General features: G+C 43.3%; 1 protein-coding gene across 1 annotated transcript in view; it reads right to left on the reverse strand.

The window, feature by feature from the left end:
• Positions 1-14842: 14842 nt before the first annotated feature.
• CCNJ (cyclin J) overlaps positions 14843-21412 on the reverse strand; it is a 43134-nt gene continuing 36564 nt past the window's right edge. Inside the window, exons 5-6 of the mRNA XM_068258493.1 lie at positions 20542-20701; positions 14843-17838 (exon numbers count right to left, since the gene is read on the reverse strand). Of these exons, the coding sequence (XP_068114594.1) occupies positions 17433-17838; positions 20542-20701 (566 nt within the window). The 3' untranslated portion in view covers positions 14843-17432. The remainder of the gene's footprint in view (positions 17839-20541; positions 20702-21412) is intronic.

A 21412-nucleotide genomic window follows, 5' to 3' on the forward strand; every position in this document is an offset into this window, starting at 1 on the left:
CTCAAAGCGCTGTGACCCTGCATTATGCAGTCCCAAAGGCTAGGGAAAAGAGGTGAGTTTTTAGCCTTTTTTTAAAGCTGTCCAGAGAGGGAGCCTCTCATACTGATTTTGGAAGTGAGTTCCATAGAGTAGGGGCTGCGTAGGAAAAGGCCCGAGCACCAAATGTTAAGTGTATCCTGGGAATAATCAGCTTCATCTTGTTGGCAGAGCGGAGGGTGCGTTGGTGACTCCCAGTGCATCACTGCTGAAATATGCAAATAACCCATCATTGTCCCTGTGAGCTAAACACACCTCCAGATCCACTGGAATGCAATGATGTGTCAACTTAAATATACAGAGCCACAGTAATCCAACATGCATACAGACTGTTTTGGATTGGTTGAACCTCATCATCAACAACAACAAATAACATTTGTAAAGTGCTTTACTCCTGTCGGACTCAAAGTGCATAAGCATGGCTCAGACCATCATGGTAGAGAGGAAGAATTTTATAAGTCTGGAAATGCCAGGCTAAACAGTTTCAATGTGGATTTGAATAACTCCAGGGATGGCGCCGTCTTTACTGGGTGTGGCAGGGAGTTCCAAAGAGTAGGGGCAGCATGACAGAAAGCTCTGTCTCATCAGTGCATGGCATGGATTAATGTGGCTCTGTGGGGTAGGACTTGAAACTCCCAGAGTTACAGAGTACCCAGCAAGCTCATGGTGAACCAGAACTCATATGAGTGTGTGTAAGGGGCTACAATGAACCAAAAAGCCCTCTTACTAAAATGTTACAGAGGGAGGTTCATTCAACTTACTGCATAGTTGACTGAGCATTACCTTGTACTCATACTGTGCTGCATGATCTGGTCTTTCTTGTATTCATGTATTGTCATTTTATTTATTTATTTGTTGTATTTATAAAGCGCCAACATATTACGCAGCGCTAATATAGTATGTCACCCCTAAATATTGTCTGTAAACTAATGTTCAGCGCTGCGTAATATGTTGGCGCTTTATAAATACAATACATTTCTTTTGATCTACTACATCTTAACAATAAAGAAAAAAAAGAGATAATGTGGTGTTTAGTGTAGATTCAGTGACAGTGTTGTTGCCTAATCCTTCATTCTCACCTGTGTTGTATTTGCAGAGATGATTATGGCAGGAAGCAGAGAACACAATAAACATCCTATAGGATTTCCTGTGTTGATGGCAAAGAGATGACCTCCCTACTAAAGAATGCAGAGGAACAGCTGACAGTCCTGGCTTTTCGCTCCCCCCCCCCCCCCCTCTCCAGCAGCATTGCTAATGTGTGAATGCTGTTCTTGTGACTGTGGCACGATTTCCTACAAATGCTACAGTATACAGTCAGTGCATGAAACTGTGTGCACAATGGCGTTAAAATGACTTTGTGCACACATGGCTGACTGCACGATATCCGTCCAACAGTTATTTCAGTTGAACCGTTGAATGGATCAAGCAAAATGCCTGATATTGGTCACTCATCATTTGGTAATATTTTTTTCACACGATTGTTGACCAATGCAGCAAAATGTTTTTGTTTTTTTAAGTTTCAATCGACTTTTGTTGAGTGTGTGTACAAAGAAAGCTTCAGACAATATCCACTCATCCAATCCACAATCAACGTGGACATATCTGTATTCTAGCTTACATGGACATGTACCAGAGATGTTTAAAACTATAAGTTCTATACATACCTGGGGCTTTCTCCAGCCCCATGTGCACTGATCACTCCCACACTCCACACTCTTCTGCTTCTTCAGTACCGGGTCCCATAACAGCCATTCAGCCAGCCGCCGGACAGAGACACATAGAGAGCGCACTTACCTTATGCAGACTGGACGAAGTTATGGGCCATGGTACCGAAAAGGGAGAAGAATGAGGATGGCGGCATTGGAGCGATAAAACTTTTAGTTTTAAACGTCTGGTATCACTTAAAGGGATACTGTAAGGGGTCAGGGGAAAATAAGTTGAACTTACCCAGGGCTTCTAATGGTCCCCTGCAGACATCCTGTCCCCACACAGCCACTCACCGATGCTCCAGCCCAGCCTCCGGTTCACTTCTGGAATTTCAGACTTTAAAGTCTGAAAACCACTGCGCCTGCGTTGCTGTGTCCTTGATCCTGCTGATGTCACCAGGAGCGTACTGCGCAGACACAGACCATACTGGGCCTGCGCAGTACGCTCCTGGTGACATCAGCGGGATTGAGGACACTACAACGCAGGCGCAGTGGTTTTCAGACTTTAATTACTTTCGCCTCCTGGACATACTAGCTACATCCAGGAGGCCATGTGCACGTCCGCGGGAGCGTGCACGTGCGCTCCCGGCCCGAGGTTCGTTAGCTAACCAATCAGTGAATCGGGCTGTGGTGCCCATTCCCTGATTCCTCTCCCCCGCAGAAAAACAGCTCGACAGCTTCTCCCGGAAGCTTCGCTTTTTCTGGCTCTAGCGTCCCCATGCGTCCTAAGCGTACATGTTACGCTTAGAGTGATGTCATGTAAACAAACTCATGGCTGCCATCTTGTGGCCAAAAAGTAAAACTACAACTAAATGTAAAAAAAATAAAAATAAAACATTTACAGAAAAAAAATCCTGTTTACATCCCACCCTCCCCAAAATACCCAAATAAAATGTTTAATATAAAAAAAAAATTACAATTAAAAAAAAAAAGGTAAATATTTACCTAAGGGTCTAAATTTTTTAAATATCAATGTAAAGATGAAATATTTCTATTTTTTTTTTATTTTAAACTTGTAAATAGTGATGGATGCAAAATGGAAAAAATGCACCTTTATTTCCAAATAAAAAATTCTCGCCATACATTGTGATAGGGACATAATTTAAACGGTGTAATAACCGGGACTAATGGGCAAATACAATACATGAGTTTTAATTATGGAGGCATGTATTATTTTAAAACTATATTGGCTGAAAACTGAGAAATGATTTTTTTCCGTTGTTTTCTTATTCTTCCTGTTAAAATGCATTTACAGTAAAGTGGCTCTTAGCAAAATGTACCACCCAAAGAAAGCCTAATTGGTGGCGGAAAAAACAAGATATAGATCAGTTCATTGTGATAAGTAGTGATAAAGTTATAGGCTAATGAATGGGAGGTGAACATTGCTCGGATGCATAAAGTGAAAAAACGACTGAAGGCTTAAGTGGTTAAAGTCTGAAATTCCAGAAGTGAACCGGAGGCAGGGCCGGAGCATCAGTGAGTGGCTACGCGGGCACAGGATGTTTGCGGGGGACCATTAGAAGCCCCGGGTAAGTTCAACTCATTTTCCCCCTACAGTGTTCCTTTAAAAATATAAATCCCACCGGTTTTGGCTTACCATGACTTAAAGGGAACCAGAGATGAACGTTTCACACAAAATAAACATATCAGTCGATAGCTTGTAAAGAATAAATGCTCTACCTTATAATTTCGCCGCTCTGGTGTGCCTTTTTTAGTGTTTTTTATCCATTATTGCTCCAGGAAAAATCAAATATGGCCGCCGGCTCATATCCCTTCTCTTTCCGGGTTATGAGTTGTTCTGTATGTGCTGTCTAGGCTATATGAGACCATGTTGCTATCTAGGCTAAATGCAGCCTTTCATCTGTGTGCTTTCATTTTCGTATGATGTACAGCTGCCTGTAGGAAATGTCTCTCATAGGAATGAAGCTGCAGTCATCAGTATCTATGCAGACAGAGCACACAGGGATCATATTGCAGCCACAGAGCTTCTCTCTCAGCAGGAGCAGCCCCTCCCATGTCATCACAGCTCTCAGTATGCAAAGCAGGAAATCTGAGCCAGGAGGGGGCAGGCTTGGGCTTGTAAAGACTCCACAGAAGAGTGACTCAGCTATGATTCCAGGTCAAATCTAGACTGAGCCAGTCGGGGATTCTTATCAGCTGCTAATAGACTAATTAAGCAGATAACAATGAAACTAAAAGCAGGGTAGGTGTTTACTGTCATGTTCCCACTGATAGATGTAATAAAATACATGAGGGTGCTTCTTCTCTGGTTCTCTTTAAAAAGGACTGGCCGGATTACCGGTAGGGGGTAAATCACAAGAGAACGGAGCGTCCGGAGGGGATGGTGAGGGACCCCACGCACCTCATGGGACTGGAGGAAGCCCCAGGTATATATAAATACACCAAGGAAACCCATCTCAGGCACACTTTAATATTGCTAAGTACACACTTGCGTCTATGGTCGTTCCGAACAGCAGCATAATAATCGCTCTGCTGACAATCGGGTAAAGAAGTTTACCGAACGATTAAATACGACGAATTAGCGCTATCTGCAAGAGGTAAAACTCCACCAGGACGGATCATATTGAACGAAAATCATTACAAAAGTGTGTATAGTTCTCTGCCGATAACGATCGTTACAAAGGAATATCTTTTTATTTAATAAATGTGTTTAACCTAATAGCCCTAACTAAACCACCGCATCCCTGTGGCTGTAAGCTACCTAAATCCCCCCTAACTCCCCCTCTCCCTCTCCCCTGCAAAATCCACCACTTTCTTGGTGGTGGATTTTGCTGCCCTCTACTCTTCCGTGTGAGGCAGAGCTATGAGCTGCAGCTCTGCCTCACACGCGTCTGTCAGTGGCGGATCTCCGCCTCTCCCCCGCCCCTCTCAGTGAAGGAAGACTAAATGTATTATTTCCAACAAGTCCGATCTGATTTCCGATTCAATTTGATTTCCGATTCGATTATGAGGGGCTCATAAATCGGTACCTATACACTATATACACTTTGTAATAGATCAGAGAAATGATAGAAATCTCCCCAATATCGATTGTTTACCTGGTCTAGCACATGATATAACTCAATATCAAAATAACTGTGATAAGTTACAGAATTTACCTAGGAAGGATAAAGTCAGTCTACGGTCTTTCAAAAGGATGCCCTTCCCTCATCAATAGTTTTCCTGTCTGCAAAGCCCTGTTCACTAGTAAGCAGTATATAAACTATCTCACAGAGATAAGAATATCAAACATGGGGTAAGGTGCTGTCAGCCATACTATCTCAGAAAAAAAAACACACAACATATGTATTGCAGTGTCCACGTTTTGATTTTAGTGATTTTTCTAGAGTAAAAAAAAAATCGTTCTTAGCATTTCCCATTTTAATTATGGCTATTTTGAAGCCAATTTTGATGTAATTTCCTCCCATACTCTACTCTGCCTGATTTGCCCATCCTTCACTATAGAAAGAGCATTGCCTCAGCCTGAGAAATATTGGCCAATCAGAGAGGAACAGATGTGTGGGAGGGGAAAAAGTAAGGAAAGAGGCTTCAGCCAATCAGGCTGCACTAGTTAAAGTCTGAGGGGAAGTAGAGCAGCAAAAAGGATAACCCAGCATGCCCTGCAACTTCCTTTTTGTGTACCAAATGTTGTGTGTAGCAAATAAGAGTCAGGTAAACTGGGGAATGATTATTTATCAACAAGTAATAGAGATTTACAGTGGTTTGCAAAACTATTCGGCCCCCTTGAAGTTTTCCACATTTTGTAATATTACTGCCACAAAGATGAATCTATTTCATTGGAATTCCACGTGAAAGACCAATACAAAGTGGTGTACACGTGAGAAGTGGAACGAAAATCATACATGATTCCAAACTTTTTTTTACAAATAACTGCAAAGTGGGGTGTGCGTAATTATTCAGCCCCCTGAGTCAATACTTTGTAGAATCACCTTTGCTGCATTTTAAGCTGCCAGTCTTTTAGGGTTTGTCTCTACCAGCTTTGCACATCTAGAGACTGAAATCCTTGCCCATTCTTCTTATCAAAACAGCTCCAGCTCAGTCAGATTAGATGGACAGCGTTTGTGAACAGCAGTTTTCAGATCTTGCCACAGATACTCGATTGGATTTAGATCTGGACTTTGACTGGGCCATTCTAACACATGGATATGTTTTGTTTCAAACCATTCCATTGTTGCCATGGCTTTATCTTTAGGGTCGGTGTCCTGCTGGAAGGTGAACCTTCGCCCCAGTCTCAAGCCCAATCTACACGATGCGATCCTTTGTACGATTCGATTACGATTCTATTTACGATCCGATTAAATCCAACATGTCCGATCGGGATTCGATTCGCCATCGTTTTTGCCATTGAATTGAATCGAATCGAATCCCGATCGGATGTGTTGGATTTTTTGGCTAAAAAGTTCCATTTTGGTCTCATCTGACCAGAGAGCCTTCTTCCACATGTTTGCTGTGTCCCCCACATGGCTTGTGGCAAACTGCAAACGGGACTTCTTCTGCTTTTCTGTTAACAATGGCTTTCTTCTTGCCACACTTCCATAAAGGCCAACTTTGTGCAGTGCATAACTAATAGTTGCCCTAAGGTTAGATTCCCCCACCAGAGCTGTAGATCTCTGCAACTCGTCCAGAGTCACCATGGGCCTCCTGGCTGCATTTCTCACCAGCGCTCTCCTTGTTCGGCCTGTGAGTTTAGGTGGATGGCCTTGTCTTGGTAGGTTTACAGTTGTGCCATACTCCTTCCATTTCTGAATGATCGCTTGAACAGTGCTCTGTGGGGTTTTCAAGGCTTTGGAAAACTTTTTGTAGCCTAAAGCTGCTTTAAATGTCTCAATAACTTTATCACTGACCTTTCTGGTGTGTTCTTTGGACTTCATGGTGTTGTTGCGCCCAATATTCTCTTAAGCCCAATCTACACGATACGATTCTATTTACGATCTGATTAAATTCGACATGTCCGATGAGGATTCGATTCAATTCGATTTGCCATTGTTTTGCAATGGCAAATCGAAATAAATCAAATCTTGATCGGACATGTCGCATTTAATCAGATCGTAAATAGAATCGTATCATGTAGATTGGGCTTTAGACAACCTCTGAGGCAGTCACGGAGCAGCTGTATTTGTACTGACAGATTACACACAGGTGCACTTTATTTAGTCATTAGCACTCAGACAATGTCTATGCGCAACTGACTGCACTCAGATCAAAGGGGGCTGAATAATTACGCACACCCCACTTTGCAGTTATTTCTTTGTAAAAAATGTTTGGAATCATGTATGATTTGCGTTCCACTTCTCACATGTACACCACTTTGTATTGGTCTTTCACGTGGAATTCCAATGAAATAGATTCAGGTTTGTGGCAGTAATGTGAGAAAATGTGGAAACATTCAAGGGGGCCGAATACTTTTGCAAACCACTGTAAACTTTTGGATTGCCTGGTTTGCATCCTTATTACTTGATTACCAGATACAAATAAAAAGTGATTTTAGATTTTATGCCCGACAGGTAGACTTTAAAGAGCACATATTGGAAGTGTTCTGACTTTGTTCTAGGGTAAAATGAAAACCGTATCAAATTGTAGAACTTGATAAAAAAAGGTCAGGAAATGAGAGCATAGCATGGCCACAAATATTCACATCATTGCATTCCAGTGGTTCTGTAGGTGTGTTTATCTTTCAGGGACAACAAAGGATCATTTGCATATTCAGCAGTGATGCATTGTGGTAGACATACGCTCAATTTGCCCTGAGCGATTCCCGCTCAGGGCAAACCGCTACACATTGTAGCAAATGGCAGAGTTCTCACTGCCGCGTTTGTTGGTAGCGTTAACCGCAAATGCTCTGCATGCAGCGGTTTGCCGGTGATTAGCATTTTGCGTTTAGCGATTGTGATTAGCGTGCAAAGCACGCTAATCGCGATCGCTCCAAACCCGCCGCAGTGTCCAGTGATTTTTCATTAATCGCGGGAAAATCACTTCCGCAAAACGGTTTGCGATTATAGGTGCGAATGGGCCCTTAGTCTTAAATTTCAAAGCGACTTGAGAGCAGCAATATGTTTTTTCTTTAATTTGAATTAAAGTGGAATTTCCTTTAACCACTTGAGGACCGTCGGCTTTACCCCCCCTTAAGGACTAGGCACTTTTTTTCCATTCAGACCACTGCAGCTTTCACGGTTTATTGCTCGCTCATACAACCTACCACCTAAATGAATTTTGGCTCCTTTTCTTATCACTAATAAAGTTTTCTTTTGGTGCTATTTGATTGCTGCTGCGATTTTTACTTTTTATTATATTCATCAAAAAAGACATGAATTTTGGCAAAAAAATGTTTTTTTTAACTTTCTGTGCTGACATTTTTCAAATAAAGTAACATTTCTGTATACATGCAGCGTGAAAAATGTGGACAAACATGTTTTTGATTAAAAAAAAAAAGTGTATATTTATTGGTTTGGGTAAAAAAGTTATAGCGTTTACAAACTATGGTGCAAAAAGTGAATTTTCCCATTTTCTGTGACTTTTCTGACCTCCTGTCATGTTTCATGAGGGGCTAGAATTCCAGGATAGTATAAATACCCCCCAAATTACCCCATTTTGGAAAGAAGACATCCCAAAGTATTCACTGAGAGGCATAGTGAGTTCATAGAAGATATTTTTTGTCACAAGTAAGCGGAAAATGACACTTTGTGACAAAAAAAAACAAAAAAAAAAAAACGCTTTTAATTTCTTCTAACTTGCGAAAAAAAAATAAAGTAAAATCTGCCACGGACTCACCATGCCCCTCTCTGAATACCTTGAAGTGTCTACTTTCCAAAATGGGGTCATTTGTGGGGTGTGTTTACTGTCCTCGCATTTTGGGGGTGCTAATTTGTAAGCACCCCTGTAAAGCCTAAAGGTGCTCATTGGACTTTGGGCACCTTAGCGCAGTTAGGCTGCAAAAAAGGGCCACACATGTGGTATTGCCGTACTCAGTACAAGTAGTATAATGTGTTTTAGGGTGTATTTTTACACATACCGATGCTGGGTGGGAGAAATATCTCTGTAAATGACAATTTTTTTTTTTTTTACACACAATTGTCCATTTACAGAGATCTTTCTCCCACTCAGCATGGGTATGTGTAAAAATACACCCCAAAACACATTATACTACTTCTCCTGAGTACGGCGATACCACATGTGTGGCACTTTTTTGCACCCTAACTGCGCTAAGGGGCCCAAAGTCCAATACGTACCTTTAGGATTTCACAGGTCATTTTGAGAAATTTCGTTTCAAGACTACTCCTCACGGTTTAGGGCCCCTAAAATGCCAGGACAGTATAGGAATCCCACAAATGACCCCATTTTAGAAAGAAGACACCCCAAGGTATTCCGTTAGTAGTACGGTGAGTTCATAGAAGATTTTATTTTTTGTCACAAGTTAGCGGAAAAAGACACTTTGTGAAAAAAAACAAAAATCAATTTCCGCTAACTTGTGACAAAAAATAAAATCTTCTTTGAATTCACCATACTACTAACAGAATACCTTAGGGTGTCTTCTTTCTAAAATGGAGTCATTTGTGGGGTTCCTATACTGTCCTGGCATTTTAGGGGCCCTAAACCGTGAGGAGTAGTCTTGAAACGAAATTTCTCAAAATGACCTGTGAAATCCTAAAGGTACTCATTGGACTTTGGGCCCCTTAGCGCAGTTAGGGTGCAAAAAAGTGCCACACATGTGGTATCGCCGTACTCGGGAGAAGTAGTACAATTTGATTTGGGGTGTATTTTTACACATACCCATGCTGGGTGGGAGAAACAACTCTGTAAATGGACAATTGTGTGTAAAAAAAAAAAAAAAATCAAGATTGTCATTTACAGAGGTATTTCTCCCACCCAGCATGGGTATGTGTAAAAATACACCCCAAAACACATTATACTACTTCTCCCGAGTACGGCGATACCACATGTGTGGCACTTTTTTTTGCACCCTAACTGCACTAAGGGGCCCAAAGTCCAGTGAGTACCTTTAGGATTTCACAGGTCATTTTGAGAAATTTCGTTTCAAGACTACTCCTCATGGTTTAGGGCCCCTAAAATGTCAGGACAGTATAGAAACCCTACAAATGACCCCATTCTAGAAAGAAGACACCCAAAGGTATTCCGTTAGGAGTATGGTGAGTTCATCGAAGTTTTTATTTCTTTGTCACAAGTTAGCGGAAATTGATTTTAATTTTTTTTTTTTCACAAAGTGTCATTTTCCACTAACTTGTGACAAAAAAAAAAAATCTTCTATGAACTCACCATACTCCGTACGGAATACCTTTGGGTATCTTCTTTCTAGAATGGGGTCATTTGTCGGGTTCCTATACTGCCCTGGCATTTTAGGGGCCCTAAACCGTGAGGAGTAGTCTTGAAACCAAATGTCGCAAAATGACCTGTGAAATCCTAAAGGTACTCATTGGACTTTGGGCCCCTTAGCGTACTTAGGGTGTAAAAAAGTGCCACACATGTGGTACCGCCATACTCAGGAGAAGTAGTATAATGTGTTTTGGGGTGTATTTTTACACATACCCATGCTGGGTGGGAGAAATATCTCTGTAAATGACAAGTGTTTGATTTTTTTTTTTACACACAATTGTCCATTTACAGAGAGATTTCTCCCACCCAGCATGGGTATGTGTAAAAATACACCTCAAAACACATTATGGCTGGATAGTGTAAAGGTTAAGGGCTCTGCCTCTGACACAGGAGACCTGGGTTCAAATCTCGGCAATGCCTGTTCAGTAAGCCAGCACCTATTTCAGTAAGGAGTTTCTTGGGCAAGTCTCCTTAACACTGCTACTGCCTACTGAGTGCGCTCTAGTGGCTGCCTCGCAAGCACTTTGAGTCTGACAGGAGAAAGGCACTATACAAATACTGCAATTATTATACTACTTCTCCTGAGTACGGCGATACCACATGTGTTACACTTTTTTGCAGCCTAGGTGCGCTAAGGGGCCCAACGTCCTATTCACAGGTCATTTTGAGGCATTTGTTTTCTAGACTACTACTCACGGTTTAGGGCCCCTAAAATTCCAGGGCAGTATAGGAACCCCACAAGTGACCCCATTTAAGAAAGAAGACACCCCAAGGTATTCCGTTAGGTGTATGGCGAGTTCATAGAAGATTTTATTTTTTGTCAAAAGTTAGCAGAAACGGATTGTTTTTTTTCACAAACTTGACAAAAATTTAAATCTTCTATGAACTCGTCATACACCTAACAGAATACATTGGGGTGTCTTTTCTAAAATGGGGTCACTTGTGGGGTTCCTATACCGCCCTGGCATTTTACGGGCCCAAAACCGTGAGTAGTCTGGAAACCAAATGTCTCAAAATGACTGTTCAGGGGTATAAGCATCTGCAAATTTTGATGACAGGTGGTGTATGAGGGGGCGAATTTTGTGGAACCGGTCATAAGCAGGGTGGCCTTTTAGATGACAGGATGTATTGGGCCTGATCTGATGGATAGGAGTGCTAGGGGGGGGGGGGGGGGGGGGGTGACAGGAGGTGATTGATGAGTGTCTCAGGGGGTGGTTAGAGGGGAAAATAGATGCAATCAATGCACTGGGGAGGTGATCGGAAGGGGATCTGAGGGTTTGGCCGAGTGATCAGGAGCCCACACGGGGCAAATTAGGGCCTGATCTGATGGGTAGGTGTGCTAGGGGGCGACAGGTGATTGATGGTTGTCTCAAGGTGCGATTAGAGGGGGGAATAGATGCAAGCAATGCACTGGCGAGGTGATCAGGGCTGGGGTCTGAGGGCGTTCTGAGGGTGTGGGTGGGGTGATTGTGTGCCCTAGGGGCAGATAGGGGTCTAATCTGATGGATAGCAGTGACAGGGGTGATTGATGGGTAATTAGTGGGTGTTTGGAGGAGAGAACCGATGTAAACAATGCACTTGGGAGGTGATCTGACGTCGGATCTGCGGGTGATCTATTGGTGTGGGTGATCAGATTGCCCGCAAGGGGCAAGTTAGGGGCTGATTGATGGGTGGCAGTGATAGGGGGTGATTGATGGGTGGCAGTGACAGGGGGTGATTAATGGGTGATTGACAGGTGATCAGTGGGTTATTACAGGGAAGAACAGATGTAACTAATGCACTGGCGAATTGATAAGGGGGGGTCTGAGGGCAATCTGAGCGTGTAGGCGGGTGATTGGGTGCCCGCAAGGGGCAGATTAGGGTCTGATCTGATGGGTAACAGTGACAGGTGGTGATAGGGGGTGATTGATGGGTAATTAGTGGGTGTTTAGGGTAGAGAACAGATGTAAACACTGCACTTGGAGGTGATCGGACGTCGGATCTGCGGGCGATCTATTGGTGTGGGTGATCAGATTGCCCGCAAGGGGCAGGTTAGGGGCTGATTGATAAGTGGCAGTGACAGGGGGTGATTGACAGGTGATCAGGGGGATAGAGGTATACAGTACACAGGGGGGGGGGGGGGTGATCAGGAGTCCCCAGGGGGCAGTTTAGGGTTAAAAAAAAAATAGCGTTGACAGATAGTGACAGGGAGTGATTGATGGGTGATTAGGGGGGTGATTGGGTGTAAACAGGGGTCTGGGGGGGTGGGTAGGGGGGGGGGTCTGAGGGGTGCTGTGGGCGATCAGGGGGCAGGGGGGGGGGGGGGGGGGGGGGGAGGATCAGTGTGCTTGGGTGCAGACTAGGGTGGCTGCAGCCTGCCCTGGTGGTCCCTCGGACACTGGGACCACCAGGGCCGGAGGCAGCCTGTATAATACACTTTGTACACATTACAAAGTGTATTATACACTTTGTATGCGGCGATCGTGGGGTTAACATCCCGCCGGCGCTTCCGTATGTCCGGCGGGATGTTGCGACGGGGGAGCGGAGTCAGGCGCCGGATCGCGTCACGGATGACGCGATCGCTCCGCCCATGCCCCTACAAGGACCGCCGCCATTTGTCAATACGGCGGTCCTTGCGGGGTCCACTTCCCGGCCCGCCAATTGTCTATACGGCGGTCGGGAAGTGGTTAAAGTGGATCCAAGATAAACTTTTACTCATTGTATAAATGGTGTTCCTTTCATATTGTTTATAGGGCATTTCTCAAGCCAAATACTTTTTTTTTTGTTTTAAATAACCTAATTCCCTATAAACTAAACAAGCCTCGCCCCACAGCTTCTCCAGTGCCTTGGCACTTTGAGACTCACGTAGCACAGGCTTATGGGAGCTCTGTCTGGGCAGGAGGTGTTACTAGCCACAGATTTCAGAGCGAGGAAGAGAGGGGAGTAAAGTTTTCACAGGCTGAGGTGTGGAGATGCAGAGCAGCTTGCCTGTGTGTAATAATCACAAGCAGAGTATGGCTGCCCTCGTATCACACGAAGAAATAATCATATACTGTTGAAGCTGTTTGCAGCTAGATTTTATGTGTAAACTATCTAAACTTTAGATAAGATATATAGACAAGTTACTTATTATAGTTTTTCATCTCGGATGCGCTTTAAATGTCTAATTTAACGACACTTCATGGAGATTAAATACGCTGTCTGATGTAAACTCTTTCAAACAAAATATGAACCATGCAAATAAGAAAGTCCAACAAACTTTTAGGCAAAGAAAAGTTTTATTTAAAAAAATCTGAAGTGCATAGCACTCATTCAGAATTCTTAGTTGTGGTTTAACACTCCTAACAGCTTCGACATTCCTCTCCAAACCCCACAACATTTTGGCTTCTGCATTCAAACATGTAACAATTAGCTTGGGTCCCTTCTTCATGAACAGCTCTTTGTGGACATACCTTTGGCTGCTTTAATACAAACATCTTGAACAAAAATAAAAACGAAAAAAAAAAAAAAAGAAAAGAAAAAAAAAAAAAAAAAAAAAAAACAATCATGCTACATAATAAATAATAATGAAATGTAGTGTATTTAGTCTTGTTGCCTTTAAAGAAATGGGGAGCAAAAAAACTAACTAAAAAAACAAAACCCCAAAAACCGTAAATTATGTACAGATACTACTGTAATTTCTTCATTGTCCCATTAATCATTAAAGATGATTAACTCCAGTGTTAGCAATAATAATTACGGTCTATAGTAATTTGTTAAAACAAAAAAAAAGTAAACACAAAAAAAATATAACTAATAATCCTAAGAGTCAGGCACACAAGACTGCTGCTATTCATGTTAGGGCGGAGCTTCACAATAATGAGGTAGATAAAAAAAAAAGACACTTACGAAGTCCTCAACAGGAATGCTATTCTCTTATAAAAAATGATACTTTATGTTCCGGCACTTTAGGAATGATCACACCTGACTTATAGTAGTAACCATGCAAAGCTAGAGGAGAAATTGGCAGCAACCAATCAGGATGTAGCATTTTACACATTCAGCAGAATCACACTAAAGAATGAATTTCTGATAGGCTGCTGCAAGTTACGTCAACTCTCAGCTATTTGCATAAAGTGACTGATAAGCCCTAAGCTCTAAATACGTTGCATAACACTATTCGTACTATGACCTGACTGTATGGAATTTACAGGTTACATGAAGAGGAAAAAAACAACAGTAATAAAATAGGTAAATTTACAACTCTACATTATTTGGGACTTTGACAGCAAAAGCTCTAAATCATTTTCAACCTAATGTCCACAGACATCCATCTCTCCCCAAAGCCGGGTATAGGTTATACCACACTGCTAATAACATGCATATGTCCGGTTTACTGGACTTAAAGTGGACCTGAACTCTTGCACAGGACAGAAGGAAAACAGATATAAATGCACCCTGTATGTTTTTAGAGAGTTTAGGCTCTCTAATCCCCCTTCGTCTGTGACTAATCAACTGTAATTTGATCTCTGAGCTGTGTCAGCTCAGGAATCTCTTCTGCCATGGCAGAGCTGCCAGTTTGCAAACATCGTTTAAGCCCCATCTACACGATACGATTCTTTGTACGATTCAATTACGATTCTATTTACGATCCGATTAAATCCAACATGTCCGATCGGGATTCGATTCAATTCGATTTTCCATTGCAAAACAATGGCAAATCGAATTGAATCAAATCGAATCCCGATCGGACATGTCGGATTTAATCGGATCGTAAATAGAATCGTAATCGAATCGTACAAAGAATCGTATCGTGTAGATTGGGCTTTAGAGCAGAGAGGAAGTTCTGAGTTCAGGTGCGCTTTAAATGGCAGTACTAGAACAGGGAACCTCCAGGTAACCAGAGAGGAGAGAATTAACACAATGATTGTTCCAATAAAAAGGAGCAAAGCGTTGAATTCCGTTGATTTTGGTTGCTTTCATTTGGTGTCCTACAGAGATCAATAAACTACTATCCTATCTACATGGTCAAATCCTAATCTAAACTATCAACATGGTTTGCTACAGAGCTCCTCACTACTGGTTTTGCCTCATGTCAACATTACGTTGCATATTTATATAGAAAAGGTCACATCCTTAACATATTATTAACATTATTCTGTTTGTTAGAACCTTTTAAAGGAACCAAGCACCACTTTTTTTTTATGCAGTTTGTCCTGCTTTTAGTAGCTATAGGAGCTGCCACGCCCCCCCCCCCTCTCCCCTTTTAGCTGCCCATTATTTATCTAGGGGAAGGTGTGAAGATAGCATCTGTGGCTTCTCTAAACTCTTTGAAGCAGAGTGTACTCTCTCCACCCCGCTGCTGATTAAAGCTTTTGTTTGCTCTCCGCTTATGTGTGCAATAAAATAACATCAGTCCTTATCCGCCTGAAGTTTCAGTGCAGGCCTCTGAAGTAGCATAGTATTCGCCTCTGCTAAACTATGAAATGTAACAAGAGGAAGTAGTTTTTTTTTTTTTTTAAATGAGCCACATTGTTGGCATGCATTTTTAATGTGTTATCGATATGCCCTGGGAGCTAAAAATGGTGCTAGGTTCACTTTAAGGGCCACAGAGGCTGAAGAGCATCAAAATTCACTCTATTGGCAAACAACATTACAGAGCTCTAACCCAGGGGCTGACGAGGCTTTTTTTTTTTTTTGTCGCTTAAAAACGGAACCGGAGGTGAGAGGGATACGGAGGCTGCCATATTTATTTCCTTGTAAACAGTGCCAGTTGCCTGGCAGCCCTGCTGATCTTCTGGCATAAGTAGTGTGGGTCAAAACCCTGGAACAAGCAAATGGCTAAGACAGTAAAGCTTGAGTCAGCTGAGTCGGGGTCTGATCTGCTGCAAGCTTGTTCAGGGTCTATGACTAAAAGTATTAGAGACACAGGATCAGTAGGACAGCCAGGCAACCTGCATTTAAAAGGAAAATATATGGCAGCCTCCATATCATCCTCACCTCAGGTTCCCTTAAAGCCAAAAAGCTAGCCTATTACAATGCATCTCTGTATAGTCTTACAATAATACAAACTGTGGAACGCCGATACTCCCCTCCCCCTTAGTACAGCTCCATCTGGTCTCTGGCCCGGCCTCTTCATACTTTGGTAGATCACTTCTCCCTTAGTGCTACTATGACAGTGAAGCTGATGATGCAGCTGTGTTTTTCAAGATGCAAAGAAACCTAGAGTCCCTTTGAACAATTACATGTAGTGCCCTATGAGGGTGCTGTCAAATGTAATTACACACTTCAGAATCAGGGGGATAACACTTATGTACATATGAACATGATCCATAAAGCAATGTTTCAGGGCTGCTAAAGACCCCTTTGTCAGGCGCAATGCGCTACACTATGCCTGATAAAGCGATCTCCTGCGGTCGTGAAAAACTGCTTTTTGAAATGTAGAACATTCATATGTAAACAATATGGTCATTGTATTTTTTGAAGGTATTGTGACAGGATTTCCCGAGTGTTTCTAAAGATAGTTACTACGACCCATGCTTTCTGATAAATCTGTACTATTAAAGGTTTAGTGGTGGCAGCTTTGGTTTAAGGAACCGCTACCTTCTTATGGTTGCCGTGACCAGAAGTTGTAAGGTGAGCGGACATTAGACCATGGAGATATCTGTAAAAGACTCCACAGCTATATTGGGCAAGAAGGGACCCCGAAACCAGAAGAAGCAGGCTAGCAAACCTGAAGCCAGATCAAACTTCAGTGGCAGAACATATTTTTGTTCATCATTAAGAGTATTTTAGCACATAGGCTACACAGGTTTTGTCCATATTGCTTCTAATTCTATATAAAATATAACATCAGCAGCATGAAAGAAGGCAAGTTAGACTTCAATTCCCTGAGTCGGTGTGAAAGATTGCTAAAAGAAAAAAAAATAATAAAAATTGAGAAGACTGAGGTATAATGGAAATATCAGAGCATTAGAAATCAGTTGACCAGTAGAGATTTCTGTATGTAACCGTACATCTCAAAAATAGTTGAACTACATTAAGTTTCGCTCAAGCGACTGGCCAGGAAGTCCTGGACACGTAACATGGCTAAAGACTAATACTGTATAACGTCCTTCATCACATATTAAGGATGTCTTCTGAAAGACAAAATCCCTGAAGACCACAGTGAGGAACAACTGGACAAAAAGTTCTTTAGCACCGTCGAGTGGTTTGGCTTAAGTGTCCCACATTGGAAAGATGCCAAATGCTTCCAAAAAAAGCACTTTCATGTGCTAGTCATTGAAATGGAAGAGGGACAACAAAAAAATCCTACCGAACAAAAATAGGGACTGTAATTCACAGCACGTATTTCAAGAGCAGGTCTCAGAGGTTGGAAGAAGATCACCTCTCGAAGCACTGCGTTATGCAGGAGTAGTGTCCATTCACTGGGAAGCTTCTGTTGTAGGACACGCCTATGCATGGCTTCACTTCTATGGGTACAGCAGCTAGAGAGACACTGGTGGCAGTCTGTAGGTGTGCCCGTGGCTGGACATTGGTGGTCAGGCTGGACGTACACGTCGGAAGGGGAAAGGCAGACGTGTGAGCGGTGGGGACGAGTTGTTGGCAGCTCGGCTGTTGAGGGGTTGAGTGATGGAACTGTAGCTGATTTTGGGAATGCAGGAACTGAGGCATATGCTGCTGGACGTGACCTTGAGGCAGTGCTGGGGACGGCGGAGGGAATAAGCAAGCCGTGTGGTTCAGCTGAGATTTGTGCTTGTTGGCTTCTTTTACATCATTGTCATGAGCCCTAAAGAGACAGAAAGCAACACCAAAAATGTATTAGAAGCAAAATACGGAGGGTAACGGCTCAATGTAAATTATTCATGCGTTTATAAATCTAGCTCTTATAATATTATTTTAGTCTCACTACATTGAACACAAATGTGTGCAGTCTACAACTAGTGGCTAGATAGTGTAGTGAGGGCTCCGCTTTTGACATGGGAGACCAGGGTTCAAATCCTGGCTAGGGTCAGTACCTACTTAGTAGGAAGTCCCTGGGCAAGATTTCCTAACACTGCAGGATGGCCCCTTCAGCGCGCTCTTACCTTAGTGGATGCAGCTCTTGAGCGCTTCGAGTCCAACAGTAGAAAAGTGCTATATAAAATATTAGGATTACATAGGATATTATTAACTATTTGTACCTTTCCCCTTTACGGGATTGTAAGATTGTAAGCCTTTGGGCAGGGTCCTCCTTGTGTGTCCTACCTGATCTGGCACCTCCATTACTGTGAACCCATGCTATGCATCTGAGTGAACCTAACTTGCCTAATCTCCAGGCTCCCCTCCAGTGACTAAGCATTACCTGGTACTCATACCGTGCTGCATGATCTGGTCTTTCTTGTATTCCTGTATTGTCATTTTGCTGTATGTCACCCCTAAATATTGTCTGTAACAAACTAATGTCCAGCGCTGCGTAATATGTTGGTGCTTTATAAATACAGTAAATAATAGGGTAGGAACACACTAGGCAGAATCACATATGCATTTTCTATAGCACATAGTGGAGAACGCATATGCGATTCTACCTAGTGTGTTCCTACCCTTAAAGAGACTCTGAAGTGAGAATAAATCTCGCTTCAGACCTCATAGATAGCAGGGGCATGTGTGCCACTGCTAAACCGCCGCTATCCCGCCGCTAAACGGGGGTCCCTTCACCCCCAAACCCCCCACTGCAACACTTGGTCGCAGACTTGGTTGTTCCTGGAGGCAGGGCTAACGGCTGCAGCCCTGCCTCCAGTTGCGTCTATCAGACGCGCATCGCCGCCTCTCCCCCGCCCCTCTCAGTGAAGGAAGACTGAGAGGGGGCGGGGGAGAGGCGGAGATACGCGCTGACAGACGCGCGTGGGGCAGGGCTGCGGCGGTTAGCCCTGCCCCAACAAGGAAACGCTCCCCCGCTGCACCGAGGAGATTTGGAGGTGAAAGGACCCCCGTTTAGCGGCGGTTTAGCAGGGGCACACATGCCCCTGTTATCTATGAGGTCTGAAGCGAGATTTATTCTCGCTTCAGACTCTCTTTAACCCCCTTGGCGTTCTGATTCTTTCCGGATTTTAGGGTCTAAAAGCGGTACAATTTTTGTTGCACCCTTTCAGACCCTAAAACCTGGAAAAAAAATAAAAAAAAAAATCATGCTGGCAGGGAGATCTGCAACAGCCCAGCAATCACTCACCTCCCTGGCTCCAGCGCTGCAGTTAAGCCTCCATCCTCCGGGTGGCGCTGCAACACTAAAGTGAGATTGCTGGCTGTCATGACGACAGCCGGCAATATCACCAGCAGGAAGCAGAGCCCCGGAGGATCGGAAGAAAAATGGCGGCCGCCGTCGGGATCCCCGGGAGGTATGTAGAAACGCTCCCGCTGCGCGCTATACTCTGCACACAGCCTCCGGCGGCTACCCTGAGCAGAGGTCGGGATTACTGCTCTTAGCTGCGGTTTTCCACCCCGACCCTAGCTCAGGATTACTGCTAAGGAGGTTAAGGAGCATATATTAACAAGAGTTGAGAGAGATGTTCTAGATGATGTAGGTATGCATAAGGTCCCCAGACACTGTATGGCCCATTATTGTGCTGCTGCTTGTACCCCCCCCCCCCCCATTCTTAACACCAAAAGAGGAACTTTAACCCATGATTGAACCTTATCCCAATCAGTAGCTGATCTCCCTTTCCCATGAGAAATCTTTACCTTTTCTTGATCATTATGTATAATCGATATTGTGGTAAAACCCCTCCCACAGTGTGATGTCATGACCATGGTCCTGACCGTTTGCTTTCTGTGAGCCTTGTTGCATTGTGGGGAATAACAGTTTTTTCCAACTGTCAAGCAAGCAGTATCCTCCTCTGTACACAGAACTCTCAGAAACGGACATTCCACACAGAAATCCTGGCAGGACTAAAGAGGTCACCACCAGTGATACATTTCAGAATGTAAATCAGCTAGAGGAAGGATTTTACAATGGGGAAATACTGATTAAATCTATAAATTCATATTGTAAACCATAAGCAATTTTATTCATGTCATTTTCACGATGGTGCTTTAACCACCATAGGCTTACAGCCCACTAGTGACCAGGCTATTACTTCCCTCCCTCCCTCCCCCCGCCAGCCAATCACAGTGATCGCCTGTCATAGGCTTCAGCCTGTGCCTCCCAGAGGGACAGCCGTGTTATACGGGCATGTGTCGTTCTGAATGGTGCTCTGCCTAAGGCATTAGAAGCACTTGCTGCAGGGTCTGTATAACAGTGTCGATTGCTGACTTACATTTTTAAGCTATAGGCTTGCTATACACCAGCAGTTCTGGCTTCAGGGACATGAATTAGCGCAAATACCTTCTGTTTTAAGAAGGTAAACTACACTGAGCATTGCTTTTCAGCAAGAGGGCTTTTTGGTCGCTTTTAGTCCCCTATACTTTCCTAGTAGTTTGGTTCACCCCGAGTCGCTTAGGTATTCTGTTGACTTACATCAGTAATCTCTCGATGCAAGGAAAGAGGGCTTCCCAGGGGTAGACGGTGAGGCGATGGAGCCTTGATGGCCAGGAAGGAGTGAGCCGTAGAATGATGCGAGAAGCTGCCACACATGCAGCAGCCACAAAGGATGGGAGGTAATTTAGAAACACATGATCTAGAAAAAAAAACAGAAAGGAAAAGGTTTTAAAAGGATTGACATTTACTTTCTATTTTTAAAGAGGACTTCTATTTATGCATACATATGAATTGGCCGCCGGGAGACTTGGGTGCAGGATACAGCCGGTATGGCTTATCCTGCTGCTGCACAAGGTCCCGGCGGTGTTAATTACTATTCCCCCTCTAGGTCATCGTGGATAGAGGGGAATGATGCAATTTGGCTTCCAGCTATTGCTGGCGGACGAATTACAGTGTAATAAAAGTAACTTTAGCTCAGTCTTCTGACAGTGCTGAAGTTACTCACCGAGCACCGCTATAGCTGTAATTCCTATTACGGCCTATGGTGGCGCCAGCTGCGCCTAAATCTCCTGCGCTGTAATTACAGTGCTCGCTATTTAGAGATGTGTAAAAGCATACAGTTTATTTCTACTCTTCTTGCACTAATCAGGTGTTCTGACTTCTTGATCAGCAGCTTGATTTAAGCCTGGTATACACCTTTAAATTTTGATTGGCCAATCACTAACCAATGTTGCCACATCCATGTAGAATGAGGGTTTACCTACACACTGTTCATATTGTTCAAAATCCATTGACCCTCAGACTACATGAACGCGGTAAAATTGTCCACAATACTACCTGGAGGTGGCAAAATTGGGAAATCAAAATTTGATATGTGTACCAGGCTCTAGGTTAGAGATCTTAACAGCTG

The sequence above is a fragment of the Hyperolius riggenbachi genome, chromosome 10 (assembly GCF_040937935.1).
Source record: "Hyperolius riggenbachi isolate aHypRig1 chromosome 10, aHypRig1.pri, whole genome shotgun sequence".
Taxonomy (NCBI): domain Eukaryota; kingdom Metazoa; phylum Chordata; class Amphibia; order Anura; family Hyperoliidae; genus Hyperolius; species Hyperolius riggenbachi.